We start from the raw sequence: 24757 nt of genomic DNA on the forward strand, positions 1-24757 counted from the left end.
TTCGTTTTTGGTGTTTTATCTCTTACATCTGTCGTCAACGTTAATTTTCAAACGGAGTTGCGGTGGTACTGTACGAATTTTTCTCCTCTCAGAGATTTTACTTTCAGTTCTACCCTTCTGACATCACTCTATTTCCAAGTTTAAAGTACAATAAATATATGAAAAACTTACACTAACACCTCTTGAGATTTGTATAAAATACATAGTGACCTCCTGTGTTTCTAAATTATACAACCACACTCCCTGAGTTTTGGTTGATTGTTATAATCAGCCTCACTCTGCTATATTATTCCCGTTAAGTGGTACGGTGTTGGTAATTCACAACTCAAAATGACTAATATACCCCTATTAGGGTTGTGAGCTTACCCACCCCTCCCACCCTCTTCCCCTGCTCTGTTACTCTAGTCAAATTATGGTTCTGGTCATCTACAACTTCTCAAGATGGTGATCTATTGAGGCAATGTTCAACGCCATCTCGATTTAGGGTTTTTTCGTAGAAGAGAGGAGTCCCTCACCACTTCTCCCCCCTTCCCATCCTCTCATTACTCCTTTCAGGGTTTAAGATTACAAGTCTCTGTTTCTCACTCTCTCTATCTCTCTCTCTCGTTGTTTCCATAGAAGTGCATGTTAGAATAAATTGATCCGAATAGGAACAAAATCCTAAAAGCCAGAATCTCCATAGGGCGTTCAAGAACACAATCAAATAAATAATAGAAAATAGGGATAGAACCACTGACCTTGTTTCGCATCCATAGTGATGATGATTGCAGCGAAAAATAAAGAACAAAGATCTAGGTGCTTCCCCTCTATTCCCAAAGTAACTGGCCTGATGAGAATACCGTATGCGCAGGGACGATGAACACTGAATATCTCCCTCTCTTTCCAGAATGCACTCCTCAACAGTGATTGAGAATAATTAGTTGTTATAGGTAGAGGGGGGGACCTAGCTCTCCTTATATAGTAATCCATATAGGGTCTAACTCATCACAGTCCCAATAGGAATCTATCTGACCCACACTAAGCCAGTCCACATTAAACTTCTAATATAATTTAATGACCCCACTTTATTAGACCAAAATCTTAATTAGCCTGGTTTAGGGATTTAATTATGTCCATATGGGATTTTATTAGAACTAAAATTCTAACATTCTCCCACTTGGACTTACATTAAATTTTTTATTTTTAAAAGGATTTAAAAACAGTTTTGACCAAAACAAATCACAGGCTAACAACTCTTTAAGAAAACTTTATGTGCACAATTTTTAAAATAAATTGGTCTAGAGGTCATATTAGAAAGTCAATCCTATCCCATAGAGTTTTAGACACCGAATCATGGCGGTAACTGCATCTATGATCAAGCGACACAGAGCCTTCCATGGTCATGAGAGCCCTCAACTCTACTAACATGGATGTAATGTGGTAGTGTGGCAATACTCACATAGTGATTCCTTATGTATTATCAATTTGTCAGTCCAAAATTTCTCTTCTTTAAGTGGCACAGGCTCACTAGAAAAATAATCTTTGTGATTCTAACGAATCTGCATGTCTCATCTTGAATAACTCAAGTTTTACTTTATGTGTTACAAGACATACCTTTAGGCTAATAACTTAATGCCCCAGCCTTGCTTAAGGTTAACACATTCCTTAAGTCTTTAAAACTAGATATATATACATCATGTCAATAAATGAAACACCCAAGTGTTCAAAAGAATTTTGCATGCAATAACAACTGATACATATAAGCCAAGATTTATCACACGGTAAAAATTACAGATGAAAATAAACTTTATTTTACAATGGAGCAAAACAACTCCCACTAACCAACCGCATCCCATGATGCACCCAAACCCATGCTTATGACATGTCTTTCAAAACACAAGGGCGAAGACCTTAGGTTAGGGGATCTATAACCATATCATCTGTACCAATATGCTCCACTGCAATGTCACCTTTCTTTACTGTCTCCTTTATGATCAAATACTTGACCTTCATGTCCTTAGACCCTCTAAGTTCTTTATTGTTGTTTATAAACAATACAGCAAAACTGTTATTACTATATGTCTGGATGGGTCTATCCACAGAATCTAAAATGATCAACTACTTTATGAGATTCCTGAGTCAAATAACCTGAGTAGCAACCCCATGGCGTGCTACAAACTTTACCTGTATAGTCAATGTGGGTACCAATGTTTGTTTTGTACTGTTCTATAATACTACCCTTCCTGCCATTAGAAAAACATAACCAGATGTGGATCTCCTATCATTCTCACAGCTAGCAAGGTCGGAATCTGTATGACCCACTAGCTTGAGTTCAGGAATGTGTCTTTATGTTACATATAATCTTTTGTCCCCTACAAGTACCATAATACTTTCTTGGCAACAACCCAATGGCTAAGACCAGGATCTGACTGATATCTGCCAAGAAGACCCATCACAAAAGTAATATCCGGTCTGGTACAGACCTGAGCATATATGATACTACCTAGTGCGCTAGTATAAGGCACCTCATTATGTCATCCTTCTCAGCTTCATTTTTCGAGCACTATGTCGAGCTCAGTTTGAGAATAGGAACATTCCTAGGTTTGCAATCCAGCATACTGAACGTCTCCTGAATACGATCAACATAAGTCCTCTAAGAAAAACTTAGTAAACGATGAGAATGATCCCTATGGATCTCAATGCCAAGGACAAAAGAAACCTCACCAAGGTCCTTCATGTCAAATTTCCTAGATAATAGTTGCTTTCATTTATGCAACATCCCTAGGTCACTGCTAGCAAGCAGGATGTCATCCATATAAAATATGAGAAAACAGAATTTGCTCCCACTGACCTTGTGATATATACACTGATCCGCTTTGTTTTCCACAAAACCGAATGAAGTCACGACACTGTCAAACTTCAAATACCACTGCCTGGAAGCTTGTTTGAGATCGTAAATAGACTTCTTGAGTCCACGCAAGATGGTCTGAACCATCCACCGCAAGACCCTCAGGTTTAATTCAATAAGCTCCCAAACATCATTATGTTTCATCGATTCCACCTCATCTCTCATTACATCTAACCACAAATCTAACTGAGAATTAGAAACAACGCCTGAATAAGTAACTAGATCAACCACACAACCAATGTCGTAGTCATGTTCTCTCAGATAGACCTCATAAATAGATGGTATTTCTGAATTTCTCCCCTTGATGGATTTTCATGATGGTGCTACCACTGCCTTACCCTGAATCTGAGAAATCTCGGCTGGAACTGCATCAATGATAGGATCCTCAATCGCATCCTGATTGAGAGGAATCTCATCAGGTGCTACATGAATGTCAAGGACCGTTATCAATATCAGGCTCCTAAACTCCAGCAGGTGTAACTAATGGCGTAGTATGCCCCACATCCATTTGAATAGGTAGAAGAACATGTACCGATGTACCAATCATGTCACTATCTCGAACAGTCTGAGAACAATCATTCCTTTTGGCCACATCAAATTCCAGAAACTTCGCTGCCTATAAGTCCATAATTCTAGTGTCTCTGTAGGGGTTATAAAATTTATATCCCTTCGAATGATCTGGGTAGCCAACAAAATAGTAATGAGAAGTCCTGGGATCCAACTTGTTCAAAGTCGGATAATATAATTTTACTTCTGCAGGGCACCCCAAACTCTAAGATGGTTTCTGGGTTTAGTAACTACATGGTAAAGGATACAAGGAGTAGTTTTCAAAAATTTCTCCCATAAGAACTTAGGTAAAATTTGTCTTACTAATCATACTCCTCACCAGTGCGGTTATGTCTTTTGGCGACACCATTTTTCTCAGGACTTCCTGGCATAGTAAACTGACCAACTATCCTAGAGTCCTCTTAGTATTTGGCAAATAGGCCCTTAAGCTATCTAGCATCGTCATGTCTGCCATAATACTCACCCCCACGATCAGATTTAATAATTTTAATAACTTTCCCCAACTGTTTGTCAACTTCAGTCCAAAAAATCTTGAACCTGTCAAGAGATTCAGACTTTTCTTTAATTAAGAACAAATAGCCATATTGGGAGTAGTCGTCTGTTAAAAGTGATGAAATAAAAAAGTTTTACACTATGTGACTGAATAGGGACCACTGATGTCAGTGTGAATGACCTCCAACAAGTCAGAACTATAGACTATAGTTTTCTTCTTTATCTTGGTCATCTTTCCCTTACATCAGTCTACATAAGTTTCTAGATCACTTTCGAGAGTAGGTAGGATGTCAGACTTTGTCAGCCTTTCTACTCTTGCCTTAGAAATATGATCTAACATCTTATGCCACAATGTGAAAGACCGTTCTTTAGGTAAGGGTCTTTTGGAAACAACGTTTTCAACATTATGGAAGGCGTAGATATCATTGGGAGATAAACACAGTCTGTACAATCCATTGGACGTAATGCAGGAACCAACTTTATTTGAAACAAATTTATCATACTGTTCTTTATTTCAAAATGGTAACTACCAATGAACGTAATGCAGGAACCAACTTTATTTGAAACAAATTTATCATACTGTTCTTTATTTCAAAATGGTAACTACCAATGTCCAACACTGAAATCAAAATTAAATTCCGCCTGAAGGATGGTATATAAAAAAATATTCTTTACAGTCAAATTAAAATTAGAAACTAGTAAGAAAATGATATCTCCCACGAACTTTACGTCAATCATATCCATCGTCCCCTATGACAAGCCTTGATTCATCCTGATTTGGCCTCTTCCGATTTATGAATCCCTGTATGGTAAAGGCAACTTAGTTAGTTGCCCCGCCGTCTAGCCTCCAAGAACTGGATGAGGCTTATGATAGATTGGATTCACAAACAAAAGTCAAAGAATCGTTACGTGATGGCTTTGGTTTTGATAACCAAGTCTTGTATTTGTTGCAGTCCTTCTTTATGTGACCATTCTGTTGCAAAAGAAGCAGCCATCACTCTCTTTCTTGAAAGAGTCTTTCTTAGGTCCCAAATTGTTAATCCGATCGCACTCTTTATTGGCAGACTTATGAGTATGGTTTTTAGACTTTTCACTCTCATGGGATTTGAAAATAACAAATAGTTTCTCTTCCTCGGATACAACCCTAGAAATAAGGTCATCGATACTCCAGACACCATCCTGGGAAAGATAGTTGGTTTTGATGATGTCAAAATCAGAAGGTAGGGTATTAAGAACTTGATGAACAATCAAGGCATCAGGAAGAGCAATATTCAAAGCTTTGATTTTGGTTTGATAGTCAACCATCCAAACAATATAATCCCTAACACCCCCAGAACCATGATATTCCATATTAAATAGCCCTTGCAGAAGTCTCCCAATCTCAGCATTCGATGAAACTTGGTATCTCTTAGAAATTGCATCCAACAATTCTCTGGCAGTACATTTATCAGGTAGACCACTCTTAAGGTGTTTCGGTATCGACCTTTTTATAGATAGTACAGCTAAGCGATTACTCTCTTCCCATGCAGAATGCACAGATTTTTCATCCTCAGTACTATCAGCTGTTAGGTCCATTGGTTTATCTATAACAAGGGACGTATGCACATTTATCATTTTCATGGCAAACATAATGTCCTCTTTCTACTTCTTAAAATTTGACCCAGTAAGAATCTCAATAGTGACCATGTTATTATTGACTGCAAATTTAAACAATGAACAACACAATAATCAACATGATGCAAGTACAGCTTGAAACCTTATAAGCTTATGAGAATTTTACATACATCATTGTGAAAACACCTTTGGGCTGAATTCCCAACATGCAATTGTAAAAATCCCTACATACCAGTGGCCATGGGAATACAGCTCAACTTTCAAAATCCACTACCTTTGGGTGTGCAGAATTCTAGGGTCAGCCTATTCATATGCATACTGTATATGTATCCCTTCAAGTACCAATACATGACCACCACCTTTGGGTGTATGACCACACATTAGAGTTGAAGGACATCCCACAACTGTATGAGACCGGTGTTTCACAAATCCAACAAGGAAGGTCGTTTTGGCGGCTGCATTTTGTCGAACCCATGGAACCCTCTCTTGGGATATTCCAAAATTACTTACATCCTTAAATAAATTGTGTTATTTTATAATTTACGACAAGGGGCTTAACTGTCTCAAAATTAACACAAATATGCCAACAGTATTATTCATCAAAGTAGGTATTCTAGTAAGTCAGAAAATTAGTTCGGTTCCCAATGGAACGAATCGACAAATTCCAGAATAGGGCATGCATCAAAAGAATATCAAGAATATTTAAAATATGCATATATGTTTTTAATGTCTTAAAACTAACACAAAATCCAACGATTCTATTCATCAAGGTAGGTATTCCAGCAAGTCAGAAAATTAGTTCGGTTCCCAATGGAACGAATCGACAAATTCCAGAATAGGGCATGTATCAAAATAATATCAAAAATATTTAAAATATACATATTTGATCAAAACAGAGGGCACCACTATGTAGAGCACAGAAAAACAGAGCCAACGCAAAAAATGGGACCCCAAACGGAGTCTCGTAGCCCCCAGAAAGCTCGGTCAAAGCTCAAGTCCGAATCTGGTTGACTGTACTGGTCAAACCGGTCCGAAAAGACAAACCAAATCAATTTGGTTCAACCCTAGTTCGAGCAAACCGGTTCAAGCCCAGTCCAATCGGGTTCGGGCCAAGGTTGATCGGGTCATAATTCGGGTCAACGGGTCGGGTTTTCGAATCAGAAAATGGGTCAACCCGACCCGGAGGCGCACATTAGCAGCCCTTATACCTGTCAGGGGCGCACGATAGCAAAACCCCAAAAATTCCTTTTTTTTTTTAACTTCAGCCGGCGAGTGAGATCACCTGCGACTGTCGTCGACGCATGAGAGCGCGTCCGACTGCCGCTGGCGACGATCCACATATCGGAATTTTTATTTTTTAATGCTCTACTTGCCTGTATAGTCAGATTCGACTTTTGCCCAAAAAAAAAATCCGACAGAATGCCAGTATCAGCACGGGTTTTTCAAAAAATTGAAAAAACCCTAAAAAACTTGATTGGAACCGAAAAATTTTTCATTCCCTTATTATGTTCTATTATTTGAATCCATATAGGTTCAAGAACAGATCCATGGAAGGCTCTGATACCACATGTTAAAATAAATCGATCTGAATAGGGACAAAATCCTAAAAGCCAGGATCTCCATAGGGCGTTCAAGAACACAATCAAATAAATAATAGAAAATAGGGATAGAACCACTGACCTTGTTTCGCATCCATAGTGATGATGATTGCAACGAAAAATAAAGAACAAAGATCTAGGTGCTTCCCCTCTATTCCCAAAGTAACTGGCCTGATGAGAATACCGTATGCGCAGAGACGATGAACACTGAATATCTCCCTCTCTTTCCAGAATGCACTCCTCAATAGTGATTGAAAATAATTAGTTGTTATAGGTAGAGGGGGGACCTAGCTCTCCTTATATAGTAATCCCTATAGGGTCTGACTCATCACAGTCCCAATAGGAATCTATCTGGCCCGCACTAAGCCAGTCCACATTAGACTTCTAATATAACTTAATGACCCCACTTTATTAGACCAAAACCTTAATTAGCCTGGTTTAGGGATTTAATTATGTCCATATGGAATTTTATTAGAACTAAAATTCTATCAGTGCTTTCACAGAGACCAAAATCCCAAACCTTAAAAGCAAGGGAAAGATTTAGGTAGTATAAGTATATTCAGGTAGCAGTAGCACTGTTCTAAGAGGATCAAATCAGTTGGCAGCAACTAACTCTTCAGACCGAGAGCTTGAAACCCAGATTTGGGAGATAATTCAGTAGCAAGAAAAATACAAGTTTGATGGACCTGAAATTGCTGACGAGAGGACCCTTGGGAGAGGTTACTTATTTCCCAAAATATTATTTTGATCAGGTGGAAGGATCAGAAGTAATTGAAGAACCAATGTGACCCAAAAACAGAGTATCGCAGGTGAGTTAGGAGAAATCTAGTTGTTGAGAATCAGACCAGTAGAAGATGCTGAAATACTGGTCAGGTGCACCTTCAGATGCCTTCAATTACCTTTCAAAAAATTGCTATCATCAAGTGGCTTGATAGAGAGCACCATCAAATCTTGATAGCTTGAGAAAAAATTCCAGATCTGTAAACCACTACTGATATGGACATGGTAATCAATATTTCCAACTAGATATCTCCATAAGCAGCAGTAGATAAATGAGATTAGGCCCTGGTTTAGCTTCATATCTTCATGTTTCAAGGAGGGAGAGATCGACGCCACGATGGCGGTGCCCTCGTTCTTGAGGGAGAGTTCAGAGTCGTCTCTCTTTCGCTTGGAAGTATGGTTGGTGTTGGAGTTTCTATAGTCTATCACTTAGCATAGATGAAGAGGGCAAAGTTGAAATTTTCCACTGAGTACTAACAGGATATTAGAAGAAGACAAATTTGGTATTTAAAATGTATTATTTAATACTGATCATTCACCATCTATTCAAGGGGTGTGACTGTATAATTTAGAAACACAAGGGGGCACTTCATATTTTATACAAACCTCAGGATGTGGCAGTGTAATTTTTCCTAAATATATTAATAGCAAGAACGAGGCGTGCGTCGCTGACGCCCTGTTGACTTGCTGAGTACTTATCCAACCAATTTGGTTCTTGTCCCGCGTGGGCTAGCAAGTAGCAATCCACACTTAGTATTTCTTAATCTAGATAAGAATCTAAGTTCGGAATTAAATTAAAAATAAAGAAATTATATTGCACGACTCCATGAAAACATTGGATTATGAATTAACAAAACAAAGGAGATGAATTATAAACATAATAAACATGAAGAGATCAGATGAAAGTTAAAAAAAATCTATAACTAAATAGAAAAATTTATGGATCACCTTTCTTTTTACCCAATATTTTTTTTATTCAGAAGATTTATTGTCTAATAGCGAATTCAACTGAACACATAATCTAAATGATATAATTATGCAAAATAATAACCCAAACTTATGAAGAGTTTGAGGAAAAGATTGTTGTCAGGTTGCGTGGTTCTTACACTAATGTGGGGGCCAAGTGTGCGGATGGGTGGATTTTTCATTTCACGAGGTATGAGGTGGCCATTTTGCCCTTCTTGTGTCTGGGGGTAGGCATCACTTCACATAGCTTGACAACCTTTTTTTTACCTTTTGTTTTATTTTATTTTTCTTTTGGAGAGCATTTTTGAACAAGCGGCATGAAGGAACGCACCTATAGGATGTGATAAAACAATATTGTATGTACGAAGGTAGTGATGTCATGTGAAGAGGAAAGAGAAAGACATGGAGGTGCAAGTACACCTACCTGAGGGTTTAAAGAACCTTTTTTGTTTTATATATAGGAGAAAGTTTTTCACTGCATGGTCAAGGTACCGTACAATTATTAATGGCCATAAATATTTGTCCCCTATTTACAAATGGTTGAAAATACCTCCCACGATACCCTATGGACACCATCTGAGCCCTCGGTCAAGGGATTCTCCCTTGACCATGGGTGAATGAAAATTTTGTCTAATGTAAATGTTTTGAGTTGGATCATCTAAAACAAAAGAAGAGTTAAGTTTATCTCTTCAACCACGATATGTGATGCTCTGATTCGATTTTTTTTAAGGGTATTTCAGACATTCATCAATAGGGGGTCAGAGTTATTGTTTTAAGATCCCTATCATAACCCCAAATCGTAATGTTTGAGAGGACAGTTTCTAGCACGGTTGGCTTGAGGTTAGTGCAGTAGAGCTTAGCACCTAGGAGGTTTTGAATTCAAAACCTCTTGTTCCCTATCTAATCTAGGATCCCCCACACTAACAACCCCTCCAAAATAAAAATTGCTATGTTTGATGAGCTTTTCTCTTCACCCTGGCTGACTCCAAAATCACTTTCACCTTTTTGTTCTCTCTTTTCTTTCGTGTACTAGAAACCAAGAGCACTTCAAGTATGGAAATTAGAAAAGGTATCCTCATGCTTTTAGGGGCGAAATTTTCTTTTTCTTTTATCCTCTAGACAAAAAGAGCAGAATTGAAGGATGATGTGGGCATCTCTAGTCAAAAGTCTTTATTTTATTTTATTTTTGGTTAAAAGGAATTTTATTCATAAAAACGTGAAGAACTTTTTTTTTTATGAAACAAAGTGCAATCACACAAACCGCAAACCAATCCCTAAAGGTTAATCGACTTTTGCGACCAGCGTGAAGAACTTTTGAAAGGAGGACAACACTGCTCTTAAATTGATGGGTCAAAAATGGACCAAACTGTTGTGCACATCACAGACAGGGGCCTCCTTGCCTGGAGTAAATTAAGCTTTTAATCTCCTGTGAACATACATGAAAGTACATTAAGACTCAAAATAAAATTGAAAATGTAGGGGATCAAGCTAGCATCACAGTTTATCTTGAAAACATTTGGTGGAGGACTCCAAAAAATGAGAGATCAAATTGCTGATCTAGCTTGAACAATTCCTGCTAGAGAAAGTTGCACACTAGAATTCTTGAAATGCACGTTTTGATGATCGAATAACCACTACAGGCAATCATGTTTTCTAATCAAACACGATATCATTGCATGACAACCATAGAAAAACCTATTTGGTGAGGTTTTCTAAGTGGATCAATAATTGTTTTCATGTAAAGGATTGGCAATTTCAACCATTGGATATTAAAAGAGTGGTTTGGATTGGTCATGTGTCAATTTTTAGATTCAAAGTTAAATCAAATGTTCCCATGTATGTCCATGCATCATATATTTGTCAACCCTTTATTTTTTGGCATGCACCTATGCCATAGTCCTTAATTTTCAATGAATTAAAATCCTTTGTAGTACTGGCGGGGTGGCAGTGCACATCCGGCGGCACAGCAGAGGCCATGTGTGCCATGTGTGCCACCTGGCCTCTGCTGTACCGTTGGATGTGCACCGCCGCCCCCGCCGATACTGCAGAGGATCCTGGTCCATTTTCAATGGGAAGGGTAGGGTCCCCCACACTACATTGCCAATGTAAGAGGAATATTCTTTTCCACACCAATGAGTAAGGGTGACAATCGGTATGGTATCAGTACGGTACACTGCACATATACCTCATACTGATACCATACCGAATACTGATTGGTACATGTACCGAATCTATTCGGTATTGTTCGGTACAGGTATTTGATATGGTATCGATACGGTATGATGCATTTTCATTGTTTTGTCCATGTCAATACCATACTGAATATCGACTCAATGCGGTTCTCTTCCTTCTTGGTTTTGATGATTGTTGCAACTCTGTTAATGATTGTATTTCACATTTAGGGTTCAACAATCCGCAAATTTCAAGTATAAATTTAATTTTTCATGGTTTTCTTTCATATTTAGGATTCAACAATCCGCAAATTTCAAGTTTAAATTTAATTTTTCATGGTTTTCTTTCATATTTAGGATTCAAGAATTGACATATTTCAGGTTTAGATTTCGTGCTTCATGGTTTAGGATTTCATTGTTTAAGGTTCCATGATGTTCTTTGACGAGTTTTCCGACAATGATTTCACTGGTGGAGGGAGTGAAGATGTTATGTTTGCTGTTTTGTGTATACTATAGTGGACGGTTTAAATGGAGAAGCCTTCAAAATAGATGGAAGTCACAAACTTTTGTGACCCCAATGATGACCAACAAATTTTTTTAATTAGAGTAATGTGGCTATTTATATAAAAAGCCTCTTTGAAATGTCTTAGAGTTTATCTTAATTGTATGGTTCACCAATTATCGGGCTCTTTATTTTTTTGGAAGGTCCAATTATTCTCTCTCTTCATTCACCATTTCATAAAATCACTTGGTCACATTTTGAAAACTTTAATTGGATTCTTTGGCTAAACTATAACTTGACACGAGTAGAATATGATGTGGACGAGGCTCCCTCCACTGCGGGGTCTAGGGAGAGTCATAATATATGCAGTCTTACCATTGTCTTTACGAAGAGGTTGTTTTCAGACTCGCACCCTTGACCACTTGGTCACTATGGAGCATCCTTATTGTTGCTCCAGGGCCCGCCCTCATATATATTAAACATCATTTTCTGAGAAATTTGAAACACAACCTAGCAAAGATGCTAGTTGATTTAGTTGATATAGAACTGAATGCCTTCACCTTGCATCCAAAAAAAAAAAAAAAAAAACCATTTTTCCTTACGTTTCGTCCACATCTGAACATGAGGGGGCAAAAAGGTGCTGGTTACATAGAGAATAAGCATATTCATCCTCTTTCTCTCTCTCCCCCTCCCCCTCCCCCCACCGCCATTTTTCATCGTGACTTACGGCCAAATGATTCTTATTTCAATGGATTCAAAACTTTCAGAATTAAAAAACTAGGTTTGGAATCATGTAATAACATAATAGATATAATCATCGTAGGCCATAATAGAAATTTAATATGCACATTAATATTTATAAAGATCGATTTTTCCTTAAGCAACGCTTCACCGATGGTCATCAATGCACTTAGAAGGACACAGACGAATAGTGAAGGGCATTTTCGATCTCCAATACATAGAAGAAATAATCATAATGATTGATTTGTGGGTGAATGAAAATTCTCATCGTATTAATGAATCAAAATTTACTAAAATACAAATTTGAAGAGGAATAATTCATGCATATCACTTAAGCTTTTAGGTAAAAAGAAAAAAAATTAAAAAGATTATTTTATTATTGAAATAAAAACCTACATTTAAATTAAAAGTCTCTCTAATGGATATCTTTTACCTTCACTTTGAATGTGACATCCAGAACAAGCCCTTATAATGCAAGTTCAAAGGTTTTAATCTCAAACTCTATTCTTGAAACACAGATCATAAAAGGGCGGCAGAAATCATGGAGCAATATTGCTAATAGAAAGTGAGTTTTTTAATGATACAAGGTCGAGACATGCTAATAGAAGACATGTTTAATGCATATATATATATATATAGGACTAACCAATAACAAACTTGCTTTCCATGCGTATTAAATGCAGTTTTCTCTAAATAGCTACCAAGTATCAACTGCCCTAAATTCTAATTTATTTGTTGACTATATGTGTTTTTTTATCCAAAAATAAATAAAAATTCATGCCTTGGTTTTTTATAAGGAAAGGAATAAAGGGAAAAGATTCTCAAAGCCACTAGGGTCAGGTACGCTAGTACTACTCGGTCTATCTCTTTCCTTTTTTTTTTTATTTTTTATAAGAAAAGATGAATATATTAAGCTAAAAAGGATAGAAAATGTACAATATTATTTGGGAGCAGCATATGCCCATTTTTATCACCTCCAATTCGTTGCCCCCTCCAATTCCCTCCAATCCCTCACATAGGAACAGAAATGACCACCCTACCCCATCTTGGGCAGTGTGTTTGGGCAGTGGATAAGGTGGTCATTTCCGCTCCTATGTGAGGGATTGGAGGGAATTGGATCGGACAGGAATTGAAGGTGATAACGATCCCAGTATATGCTCTTTGTTTATAGATACATATTTAGCCAATGCATTAAGGAAAGTGAGGAGTAGAACATCAGCCTATCTCTTTCCTTTACAGATGAAATGACCTCTCTGCTTTCCAATATATAATATCATTTTGTTGCATCTCATTGGTGCGCTCCTCTATGCCACTCGCATAAAAACCTTCTCCTATAAATAAATTATGAGCTATTTTTTTGGAAGAGAGTATGTCTAGAAAGTTTTCATTCTGGACAAGCATTTGTCATTGCCAGGTGAAAAATTCATATGGGACAAACACTTTATGGTTAGATAGATCCAAAGTCCTCTGTTCATATGTTAAGTCTTAGTAAAATGAAGTTTGTCAAGACCAAGAGGATGCATAGACGTATATGGAAAGGTATGCCATCACAAGGAGGGTAAGGAATTGAATTTGGGACTGAAATTTTACACATGATCAATCCACACCCTTTTTTTTAACATATCTAATGATTGAAATTGACAAATCATTCTTATAGTATTGGGTCAAACTAGGAGAGTCAATTCCAAGCCTAGCCCGGCAGGCCAGATCAAGCCGACCCAGTCCAACCCGACCTGATTACTATTTACGCCCGACACATTTAGTGATCAGGCGGTCCCAATGTGGGGTCCTAGCCCTTTGGGTGCGTGACCGGACCGACCGATTCCAGGCCCGACCTAGCCCAACCCTATAACTTGTAAACTTCCCCTCCCCTTCCCTCCACATTTCCTTTTTGGTTTGTTTCTTTGTTGGTTGACATCTATTGGTTACATACATTTAACGTAGGTGAGATGCCGCTGATACTTGAGTCTTGATTATCAATGGGCCACAATAACATAATGGACCAGAGAGAGAGAGAGAGAGAGAGAGAGAGAGAGAGAGAGAGAGAGAGAGAGAGCAAGGTCATTTCATACCATAAGATGTAATTCAGTTACATTGGTTAAATAGAGATAGAAGAACCCAATCAGGGTTAGGATTCCACATGTGATAATAGAAGTAGTTTCTATATCACATGTGAATTACAAAGGAAGGAGATCTGTGGATTACAATGGAAGGAGATTTATGTACAATAGGAAACCCAATATAGTCGTTCCAAGAATGGGAAGACTATATTGGTCAATAAATGGGATCCTATTCACCATGGGTGGAGGGAAATTTGGATTAAAAAGTAATGTAAATAGGAAGTCAATGATCCCTTGCTGAGTAATATATTTCAAAGGGATATGGTTCTTTCAGCCATTGGAGTAGGGTACACAACACCTCTTTGTTTATCTCTCTCATTTTCTTATAAAATGACCTCATCTTCATATAAAACTAGTCTCAAGGACGACTAAAGATAATCCCACATCGGTGAGTGAATGGAAGACCGTGGTCTATATTAGGATTGAAGTTCTCATTCCCTCACGAGGCCTTTTAAAACCGTGAGCCGACATTAAGCTAGCTTCATTGGGTAGCCCAGAGCCCTATTCCATTAGTCTCATGCAAAGCGTAACCAAGCTGGATTCATGATATTTATCTGTAGATTAACGAGATGCTCGACAAAGAATCTACTTCCTATATAATAGAATGAATATCAAGAGAGAGAATGTTCTTGATTGGGAGAAATTCCTCTACCGATGGCATGCTTTGTAAATTGCTTACAAAAGGTTTTCAATAACTATTTTCTAGAGGTTTTAGAAAATATTTTATAACCAATTAATGGTTCAGATTATCTGATTATGATGTTTTGAGGTACTAGGGCATGACAATAATTAACTTCATGCCCGTACGTCCATTATTCAATATTTGTAAAATGGAGGGAATAAATTGCAAGAAATTTTTTTCTTTGAGCGCGTAATTGTTATAGCTATATTAGATATCCTTATGTGAGAATATCTTAGTTCTAGAAACTAAGTTGTAATCATGTTAGGAAACCTAATCAGGATCATCCATTGGGATCCCATCACTTGGATATTTAGCAAACAAGGAATCAGAAACTTGAAAATGTTACAAAGTAGGAGTACTATTACTATTACTATTATTATTGTAATCACAAAGGTTTGTTATTTTTCCAAATGTCACAAAGCATCATTTATTCTCCCACATTAATAGATGTCTAGATTAGCCACGTGTTAAATTTCAATGTTTAATTCAATCAAATACCCCCATTTTATTGGCACACATCCCATGTATATCCATGCATATATACTAGTACTCTAGACATTAGTGTGCACCCTCCCAACTTTGAGTGGAAACATACAGTTTAAATTTTTTTTTTTTAAATATAAAAATAGATACCTCAGATTTGTCTCATGATTCTCGGAAACATCACCTTCCATTGTTATATGGATACCTACCTCCATAAATTAATAGTTAAGATGAGGGAGAAACCCTAACCTGTGCAAGTCAGAGAGAAAGAGTTCTCTCTCTCTCTCTCTCTCTCTCTCTCTCTATTAACATGTAGTTTCTCTCTCCTATCTTCCTAGATCTGTCTAGAGTTCTGAATTCTATATTTGGTGAAGAACATTTCCCCTATACAAGATTGATTGTAGGTAGGGATGTAAACGGATCAGATTCGGCTCGGATAGTGCTATATCCGCATCCGCATCCGATTAGCTTTCGGACGGATTCGGATAGTGCTAAACAAATACGGACACGGATACGGATCAGATATTTTATCCGTTTACATGTAAATATAGTTTTTCGGATAGCTATAGCCTATCTGTATCCGCATCCATTTAGCTTTCGGATGGATTCGGACAGTGCTAAACAGATACGGACACGGATTCGGAAACGGATTTTGACTATTCATTTACACCCCTAATTGATGGTGCTGTTGTTATTCCTTGTGACTGCAGGTAGGTTCAAGTGTTGCCACATCTGTGAATTGCTAGGTTACCCTAAGCCCCCTTTCATTTTATTAGACCATGAAAACCCTAAGGCTACATTGACATTATTTCTTGGATTAAAATTTTAAAACCCTATTCCACAACAGCCACATCATTCTTCCATATGGAAAAATCAAGCCATGATTACAATTTACTTGTATGGTTGCAATTAGATTTTCCCTCTGGAGTTCAAAACTAGTGATGAGGAGAAATAATGTTATGGCAACAACCATGCTGGTTCTACTTCAACAGAAGTATTTACCTACACAAAGTCTTGGAATTAATATTAAAACTTGTGATCAACCAATGTGGATCATCAATACTTGGTTTGTGTACTAAGACATAAGTAATAGCAATCAAAACAGCCTTCAGTTTTATTTACTGAACAAAAAAACCAAAAAAAAAAAGGAAACAAGTTCAAACCTTCCACAGAAGATCTTTACAAGTTACAAATTGTACTATTCAGCAGGTGTGAAACCACATTTGAAGAATTATAGGAATTAAGAGAGACATGATTTTGTAACTACTCAATTGCTGCAGCAGAAACTACTTGAAAGATGAATATTCTCCAAAATATAGTAACAGAAGAAATTTTACAAAATTTTTAGTTCCTATGAGCCCAATAATCAACCATTACGCATCAAAATCTTAACATCATTTAAAATGCGGAAATAATGAAAGAACAAAACAGAGTGTTCACCATGAAGCCCATCTCTGCTCACCCTATTGCTGCCACTAAGATTGTTACATGGGCTTCCACCAATTATAAGATCAAACCCACCAAGTGAATTCATAAGTCCCTTCAACTTATCAAGGCACAACTGCTGCACATCTGCAATGTGGATCAGATTTCCTTTCTGATTTGTTTGCTCCCACCAACTCTGAATAATGTTTCTGTTAACTTTTAAAATCTCAACTGAAACAACATTCTTCAGAGGAATTCCAAGCCGATGCAGAGCTACCTCGGCACCACCAATACCAGAGAAGAGAGAAAGTACTGAAATACCATTTGGAAAAATATTCTTCAGGACTGAAAGATGGAAAGCAACTGTGTCTACCTGAAACCAATATATACTTGTGATGATTTAAATATGGGAAAAAAAGGAAAAATTCTATAATTGAAAGGACAAAAAAAAAAGAGTATGACTTGGAAGGAAGAATACTAACCTGAAATGAATTACCAAGAGCTTTAATCCTATCTGTCAAACTGGTTCCACCCCCTCTAGTGTGGTATTTAGGGTATCCCATGAGCATCTCTATTTCCTCTGGCTCAAGAGGGGCAACTTTGTTCTTTCCAACCCAAACATAATTCCACCTTCTACATTCAAAAAGAATGTATTTTTGGATCCTCAGAGGTGGTTCCTCATCCCAATTTTCTAAGGCCAGTCTTATCCTTTTTATCACTTTTGCACTGCCATGGCTACTTGTTAAACAATTTAGTTTTGTTCTCTTATCCCATGAAGGCCACCACTTCTTGGTTAATGGAAATGCTTCTTGAATTGTGAGTGGTGGAATAGGTTGGAGAAGAAATCTGTTGTGAATTGGAAGATTATGAATGTAGCCTCTTTTTCTTGCAGCAGCACAGAAATACATAGAATCAACAAACTCAGGTTTAATTTCCCATAAGAAACGAGATATCGTATCCCAAGCACCTTTAGGAGCACAAGCCACATTTTCAAAATAGAAGTATGGAAGACTAATGGCTTGTGAGGGGATTTTCCTATTAAATACTGGTCTTGGCATATTTGGAACTCCAAACCCAATCAAGAGTTTTGGTAGTCTAACACTCTCTTCATCTTCTTGCAGCTCAGGTTTCTTTACTTTCTTATAGGTGGATTCCTTTTTCCTTCTCCTCTGCGAATCAATCTTTTTTTCCCATATCTCCTCTGCTTCAAAGAGCTTCCTCTTCTTGTCTGGATGAGGAGCACTAGGGAAATGACTTGGCCCTGGCTGTAAAAAAGAAAGAAAAAATGATAAAATTTGAAATCTGCTACAACTTTTTAACAGAAATTGCAATATAACTTGGCTTTAAGGTTTTACTAAAGTGGTGCACCTCATTTTCATTCAAAATTGGATAATCTGACTCCTGTAGATGAGCATCAGTAGTGATCTTTTCTATTTGTGTAGCAGATATAAAGTCCATCAGTTCTGTAATTGAAGCATCTGGACCTAAAATTATATATAAAACAAGGAATGAATATGTCATAAAATATTGTAGCAGGGGAATAAGATAGAAAGCATTCTATGAGTTCAGGTAAATTATAGTTTTATTAATGGGTTGGAGCCTTCTAATCTGTACAGATAATTTTTTTAGTATAATCAAACATAACAGTACTGTGAAAATGGAGAATAGAAAACATTTAACATGTTAGAGATATTGTAAAGTCAATATAAATAATGATATTAACTGTATACAAACCACATTTCTCCAAAGCTAATGAAGCATCATCTATCAGGAATCCCATTTCCACTAAATGCAAGAATTTCTTTTCCTTGTCAACAGGTAAATCTTCCATGCTTTCCTGTCCTCCAAACGCAAAAGAAAAGGGGAAAAAAAAAATCATTTAGTTTATCCATAAATCCGAACTGCTGCATATCAAGGATAAGAATTAGTAATTAAACATGTTCTTTCGAAGGCTCTGTTTGTTTCGGCGTTAAATTTTTCCTTGGTAAATTTTACTTCGTAAATGTAAAATTTTATATGTTGAAAAATTTTTCAATGCATTTTTCCGTCAATAAACAAACATTGGAACACTTTTCATCATGTAAAATTTTCAATGTCAAATTTTTTGAAGTGAAAATTTTCAAGGAAAATTTTACACCGAAACAAACAAAGCCGAAGTCATACAAAGTCAAAATGTAAGACATGAGTGGCTGAAGGAGTAAACTAGAAATACATTTCTCTATAACCCAAAGTCACTTGTGCAAGGTGTATAATAACCTCTTTTTTTTGGCTAATGAAGGTGTCTGGTCTAGACCTTCAGCCCGACTAGTCCCCTGGGCATGCGCATATGCCTCTACACAAGTACCAATCTGGATCAGCACCAGATCCTATGAGAACCATAGAAGCCGTGAGGTTGGCCCCAAGGGTGTAAGGGGAGCCAAACACAATAAATATGTCGAATTAGGTGTATAATAACTATTTATTCAAGGACATTTTACTATCCACATGATGGCGGTACATCAACCATTTAGGTAACAGATTTATATATAGAAACATCAGTTTCTTGGCTATTTTAGATTCTTTTTGGTATCATTTCGATTTTGATTTTGATTTTAATTTCAAATTAAAAATTTTAAAATAAAGCATTCAATAATTTTTATTAAGAAAATTAAATTTAGTTGATTACATCAATTGAAAATATTTAAATATTAGAAATATATTCGGTAGTTCAAATTAAGAAGAATTTTCTTTAATTTTGTTCTTCTTTCTTTTCAGAACTGATATGAGCCTGGGTCGGTAGGTGCTTAGCCATCAATTGACAAGAGTAGAGGCAGTGGAGCTGTTTGGCAGTGGCAAGGGCAGCGGTGGTGAGGAGGTTCAGGGGTGCGCAGGTGGTAGCTAGGGGCAGCAGAGGGTGAAAGAGCTACGGTGGCAGGGGTGATGGGAGTTGCACAGAGGGGTTGGGTGGCATGTGAGGCAGGGGGTTGCGGAGAAGGGGGTGGGGCAATGCGAGGGAAAGGGGGCTGCGGGATGACTATTCATTGGGGGAGGGGGGAGGACCAGTGGCTCATGACAAAGGGGACAATGGCCTAGAGAGTTACCTTTTCATTCGTTCTTTTAATTACACCTTTATAGCTGTATTTAGAATTAGACACATTTTAATTGCCCCATGTCTTTATTCCCAAAATTACTCTAATATATGGTTATTAAATGATTTTAAAAAATAATTTGAAAATGACATATCATTATGTCTTTAACAAAAAGTATTTTTGTTATGAACATTTTTTTTAGTATACATGTAAATGATAGTATTACTAGTAGGGGTAAAAGTCTGGCCCTGTGGGCCCGAACCCACCGTGGCCCGCCCTGAGGCCGAACAGGGCCTGGGCTGAGATACCTGACCCTAAGGGCGGATCAGGGCTGGAAATTGCTGGCCGTGAGTTAGGGTCAGGTCGGGTTAGGGTTGAGGCCTCAGGCTGAGCCTAGCCCGGCCCAGCCCAACCCTGTTTTAAGTTATACTATAATATATATATTGATATACTATATATATTATAAACTTTAAATGTCACACATATTTTGTTATATAATATATTATATATGAAGATAATAAGTGATAATATATTTTATTATAGTGTTATTTTATGTAAAATTGATAATTTTCTCCCAAACCCTAATCAACTTAGTCCAGTCCATGCGTCTCTACCTTCCCCCACTCCATGATTAGGGCCAATCAGGGTCAACCTAGCCCGACCTTGAGGGTGGGTCAGGGTTGGATTTTCCAGGCTTTGAGTTAGGGTCGGGTCGGGCCTGAGCCCAACTAAGGGGAGTCAGGGTTGGGTTGGGGTTTTGAAAAGCCCGGCTCAACCCGACCCTATTGCAGCCCTAATTACTGGTATTACATGTAAAAATAATTTGAAAATGACATATCATTATGTTTTGTGCATGTGTTCATTAATAGTTTAGCACAAAATATATTGAACAAGAGCTATTTCATGATTTCTATCCAAATTTGATTTCTCAATTTCTCTGAAATTAGTTGAAAAAATCATACTAAATAGCCTGAGAAATTAAAGTAATTCTCTAAAATTAAATTTGAAATCATACCAAATAGTTCTAAATCTATTAGGTACTATTTTGTAAGGAAGGGGTTTGCTGCTAGGCTGCATGGTCCCCTCTGCCAATGCGGGAGCTAATGGAGCATGAGTTCAGACATCCAAGGGTAGGGGCATGATGATCATTTCACTGCCTAATGAGTTCTTTTTCCTTATTTCAGATTAATTAATTACTATATTTGAAATTGTGTTTTTCTTTTTCTTTTTTTTTTTTTTCCTTTTTGGAAACAAATACACTTTAAATTGATTCAAAAAGCAAATTATTTACCAAAAAACAAAACCCAGCAGAAATAAGAATAGGCAAGATGGAGTACCTCATGATCATCTCCAATACAGCTGTCGCTATCTGATATTTGATAAGGATCCATTTTGCTTCCTGAAGAACTTGTATCAGATGACATAAGTAAACATTCTGGAGAAGATGTCTCAACCACTTGCATGGCCCAAATGATTTACAATCTAAGAAATATCTTTTTTTTTTTTTTTTTTTTTTTAATTTTATTTTAAGATTACAAGTATCAAATAAACCAATTGCAACTGCAAAATTTTCTTCTCCGGCAACTGAGGATTAATCGCTAAAATAAGGATCCAGGTTGGTCCCAGTCGATTTCGATTCAGATAGACTCGTCAAATCAATAAGCCCTACTCTTCTTGCGTAAGAGAAACAGATTCAAATCGCGTTCCATCTATACATATGAGATAATATCTTCCGGATTGCTCGCTCTAATCATGAGTCAAGATGAAATCGACCCAAGATAAGTAAACATCTACCCCCCCCCCCCCCGAAAAAAGACCCTTAACTTTTTTTCCATATAGAAACAATCCGATTCGAATCATTTGGAATTGGGATAAGCCTGAATTGGCCAATCTGATCCGATTTTTCAAACCCATATGCCTACAAAATATATTAATTAAAAAAATATAAAAGGATGTACTGGATTATAGTCCAAGTATACCTAAACTGAAATATAAAACTATTAAGGAACTCCACCTTTGGCATTGCCATCAACGACAGACACTAAGATAACGAAAATTTATACTTAAGAATCTACCTTTGGCATGACCATCAGAAGATATCTTTAAGACAAAACACATACAAAAAGAAATTACAACTTATTCCACGCTCAAAGCGGAAGCGTCTTATGCTAAAATAGCAAAAATATAAAGTTACAAAATTAATTATTTTCACTAACTTTACCTACAACAAGATTTTCCGTATATATGAAAGTCATAAATTAAAGAAAATTTTTACTCATTGAGAATCTGAGAAGAGTTTCTAGTATAGATTCTATGTTTCCCTCTCCTGCATGTAATAAAATATAGATCTTAATGACATTTTATGGTAATTAAAGGGCTCCCGAAGTTAAACAAAAGCAATTGTTTCATCATCACCAACCATTTTCCTCAATAGCTTGAGCAACCATGTTTCTAGAGAAGCCCATGTTGGATAAAAATTATATGTAATGAAATTATATTCAATTTCATTCCATCTCATCATACTAAAGATTCAAAAGGTCTTTGTCACATGTGGTGTTTGTCTTTTGTCTTTTGTCTAAAAGGTATTTTCACCAATCTTATTCAAATTTTGAGTTTTCATTTCCCTCCAGATTTTGAGTTGCATTTGTAAAAGAACCAATGTTGTTTAGTCCCACATTGGTTAGCTTCAAGGATGTGAGCTTGCTTATAAGTATTCATGGGTCCTTAAGGGACATGGGTTCCTTAGAGAGAAGTGTGTCCTCTCACTTGTGTGGGGGGTTGGTCCGGGGTGCTTTTAAATCGCGCGCGCGCGCCCCGAACCGAGTCGAGTCCGGGTGTGGGTGTGGGTGTATATAAATATCTTAATTTTGTTTTTATACCTGTACACACATAAGGAGGCACTTAAAGTACCTGTACGGTATACAGGGACGCCTGTATACATACAATACAGTACCTTTACAACCTGCCTCTACGTATTCTATATATACAAGGGTATTGGCAGGGGTAACTTCACTTCGTTTTCTTCCTGTTTTGTTGCTTCTCAAGGCGTGGTTCTTCTCTGTTTTCATTAGAGAGTGTTTCTGTCCGTCCTTACTGTCTCTGTGTGTTGAGTATAGCTTTCAGACCCCTTCTGTAATCACTTTGGGAGTGCCGTCTTTAGTGATTAGTGGATCGTTTCATCTTGGAGGTATAATCGCACTGTTCCCGGTTTGCACTAATAAGGGGCGATTAAAGACCTTAAGGAGAGTGTCTTCTAGATACGACTCGATCCAACCTACTGTCTCCTTTGGCGATATCCTGCAACTACCAAGTACGTATATTTATTTGATTATTTATACTCTTGTTTCGTACTACTGTTTGTATTCTTATATTATTCTGCCCTTAGTCTGGTGATAACAATCTTAAGGTCTTTAATCTTCGTGACTGTTTCTAACAGTGGATCTTAATACTGTTATAAACAGATCTAAGACTATGGCTGGACAAGATATACTTGGTCAAAAGGACACATCCAGTGTTGATCCTATTCCAACTAATGTGGTCCCTGTCGTTACCACTCTTCAACCCGCATTGGAGAAGATGAGTATTGTTGGAGAGTTCGATAAGATCGAACAATTTGATGGGCAGAATTTTAAGAGATGGAGGCAAATGCTTCTTTTTGCTTTAACCCAAATAGGGGTTGCTTTTGCATTGACGGATCCCAAACCACCACAAAGTGAGATCCTGGAAGAAGATGTAAAACGGATTGCATGGATTCAAGCCGATTTTCAGTGTAAAAATCGGATATTGAATGCGCTTTCCATTGATCTATACAATGTGTATAACTCATACGAGTATGCATATATGATCCGGAACGCTTTATGCAACAAGTATACTCTTGATGATGCGGTGACAAGAAATATGTGGTAGCAAATTTCTTGAATTTTGAAATGACCGACGACGAAAGCGTCTCTTCCCAAATTGATAAGTTTCAAATCTTGGTGGGAAGGTTATCTAAGGAAAATGTTATTCTTCCTGATGTTTTCGTCACAAGTTCCCTCCTGGAAAAACTCCCTCCCTCTTGGACTGATTTCAAAAATAATATGAAACACAAGAGAAAGGAATGGTCCTTTGAACAGGTTGTGATCCAAATCAAGATCGAGGAGAGGAACAGGAACAAGGACAATGGTGGAAAGCCTCTTGGGTACACACGACTCAAAGCCAACCTTATCGAATCAAACAAACAAGGTCATTTAAAAAAAGGTCTTCAAGTCAAGAAAGGCAAGAGTTTCAAGAAGTCAAAAGTGAAGTGCTTCACATGTGGTAAGCATGGTCATCTCAAGAGAGACTGTCGGAACAAGAAGTCTCTGAAATCTGAGAAAGTGAAGGCTAATTTACTGAAGGAGGACATTTTCACCGCCATGATTACAGAAGTAAGTTTGGTTGAAAAACCAAAAGATTGGATACTTGATACGGGTGCAACTCGACATATTTGTGGAGATCGCAATGCGTTCGGTACTTACTCTGTTGTTAATTCGGGTGATCAAGTTTTTATGAAAAATTTCCAATCTTCTAATGTTATCGGTAAAGGAACTGTCACTTTGAAGCTCACTTCGGGTAAGACACTTGTCTTAAGGGAAGTGCTTCATGTTCCAGACATCAGGCGAAATTTGGTTTCGGGTCCA

The 24757-nt window shown here is 37.3% G+C and overlaps 1 protein-coding gene across 1 annotated transcript; it reads right to left on the minus strand.

Moving 5' to 3' along the window:
* Positions 1 to 16957: 16957 nt before the first annotated feature.
* Positions 16958 to 21559, minus strand: LOC122651897 (DNA (cytosine-5)-methyltransferase DRM2-like). Its single transcript, XM_043845464.1, has 5 exons — positions 21434 to 21559; positions 18763 to 18865; positions 18397 to 18512; positions 17511 to 18293; positions 16958 to 17401 (listed from the first exon to the last, which is right to left on the minus strand). Exons 1-5 carry the CDS (start codon positions 21557 to 21559, stop codon positions 16970 to 16972), a joined length of 1560 nt encoding a protein of 519 aa, XP_043701399.1. The 3' UTR covers positions 16958 to 16969.
* Positions 21560 to 24757: the final 3198 nt, after the last annotated feature.

This window comes from Telopea speciosissima, chromosome 1, assembly GCF_018873765.1.
Source record: "Telopea speciosissima isolate NSW1024214 ecotype Mountain lineage chromosome 1, Tspe_v1, whole genome shotgun sequence".
Taxonomy (NCBI): domain Eukaryota; kingdom Viridiplantae; phylum Streptophyta; class Magnoliopsida; order Proteales; family Proteaceae; genus Telopea; species Telopea speciosissima.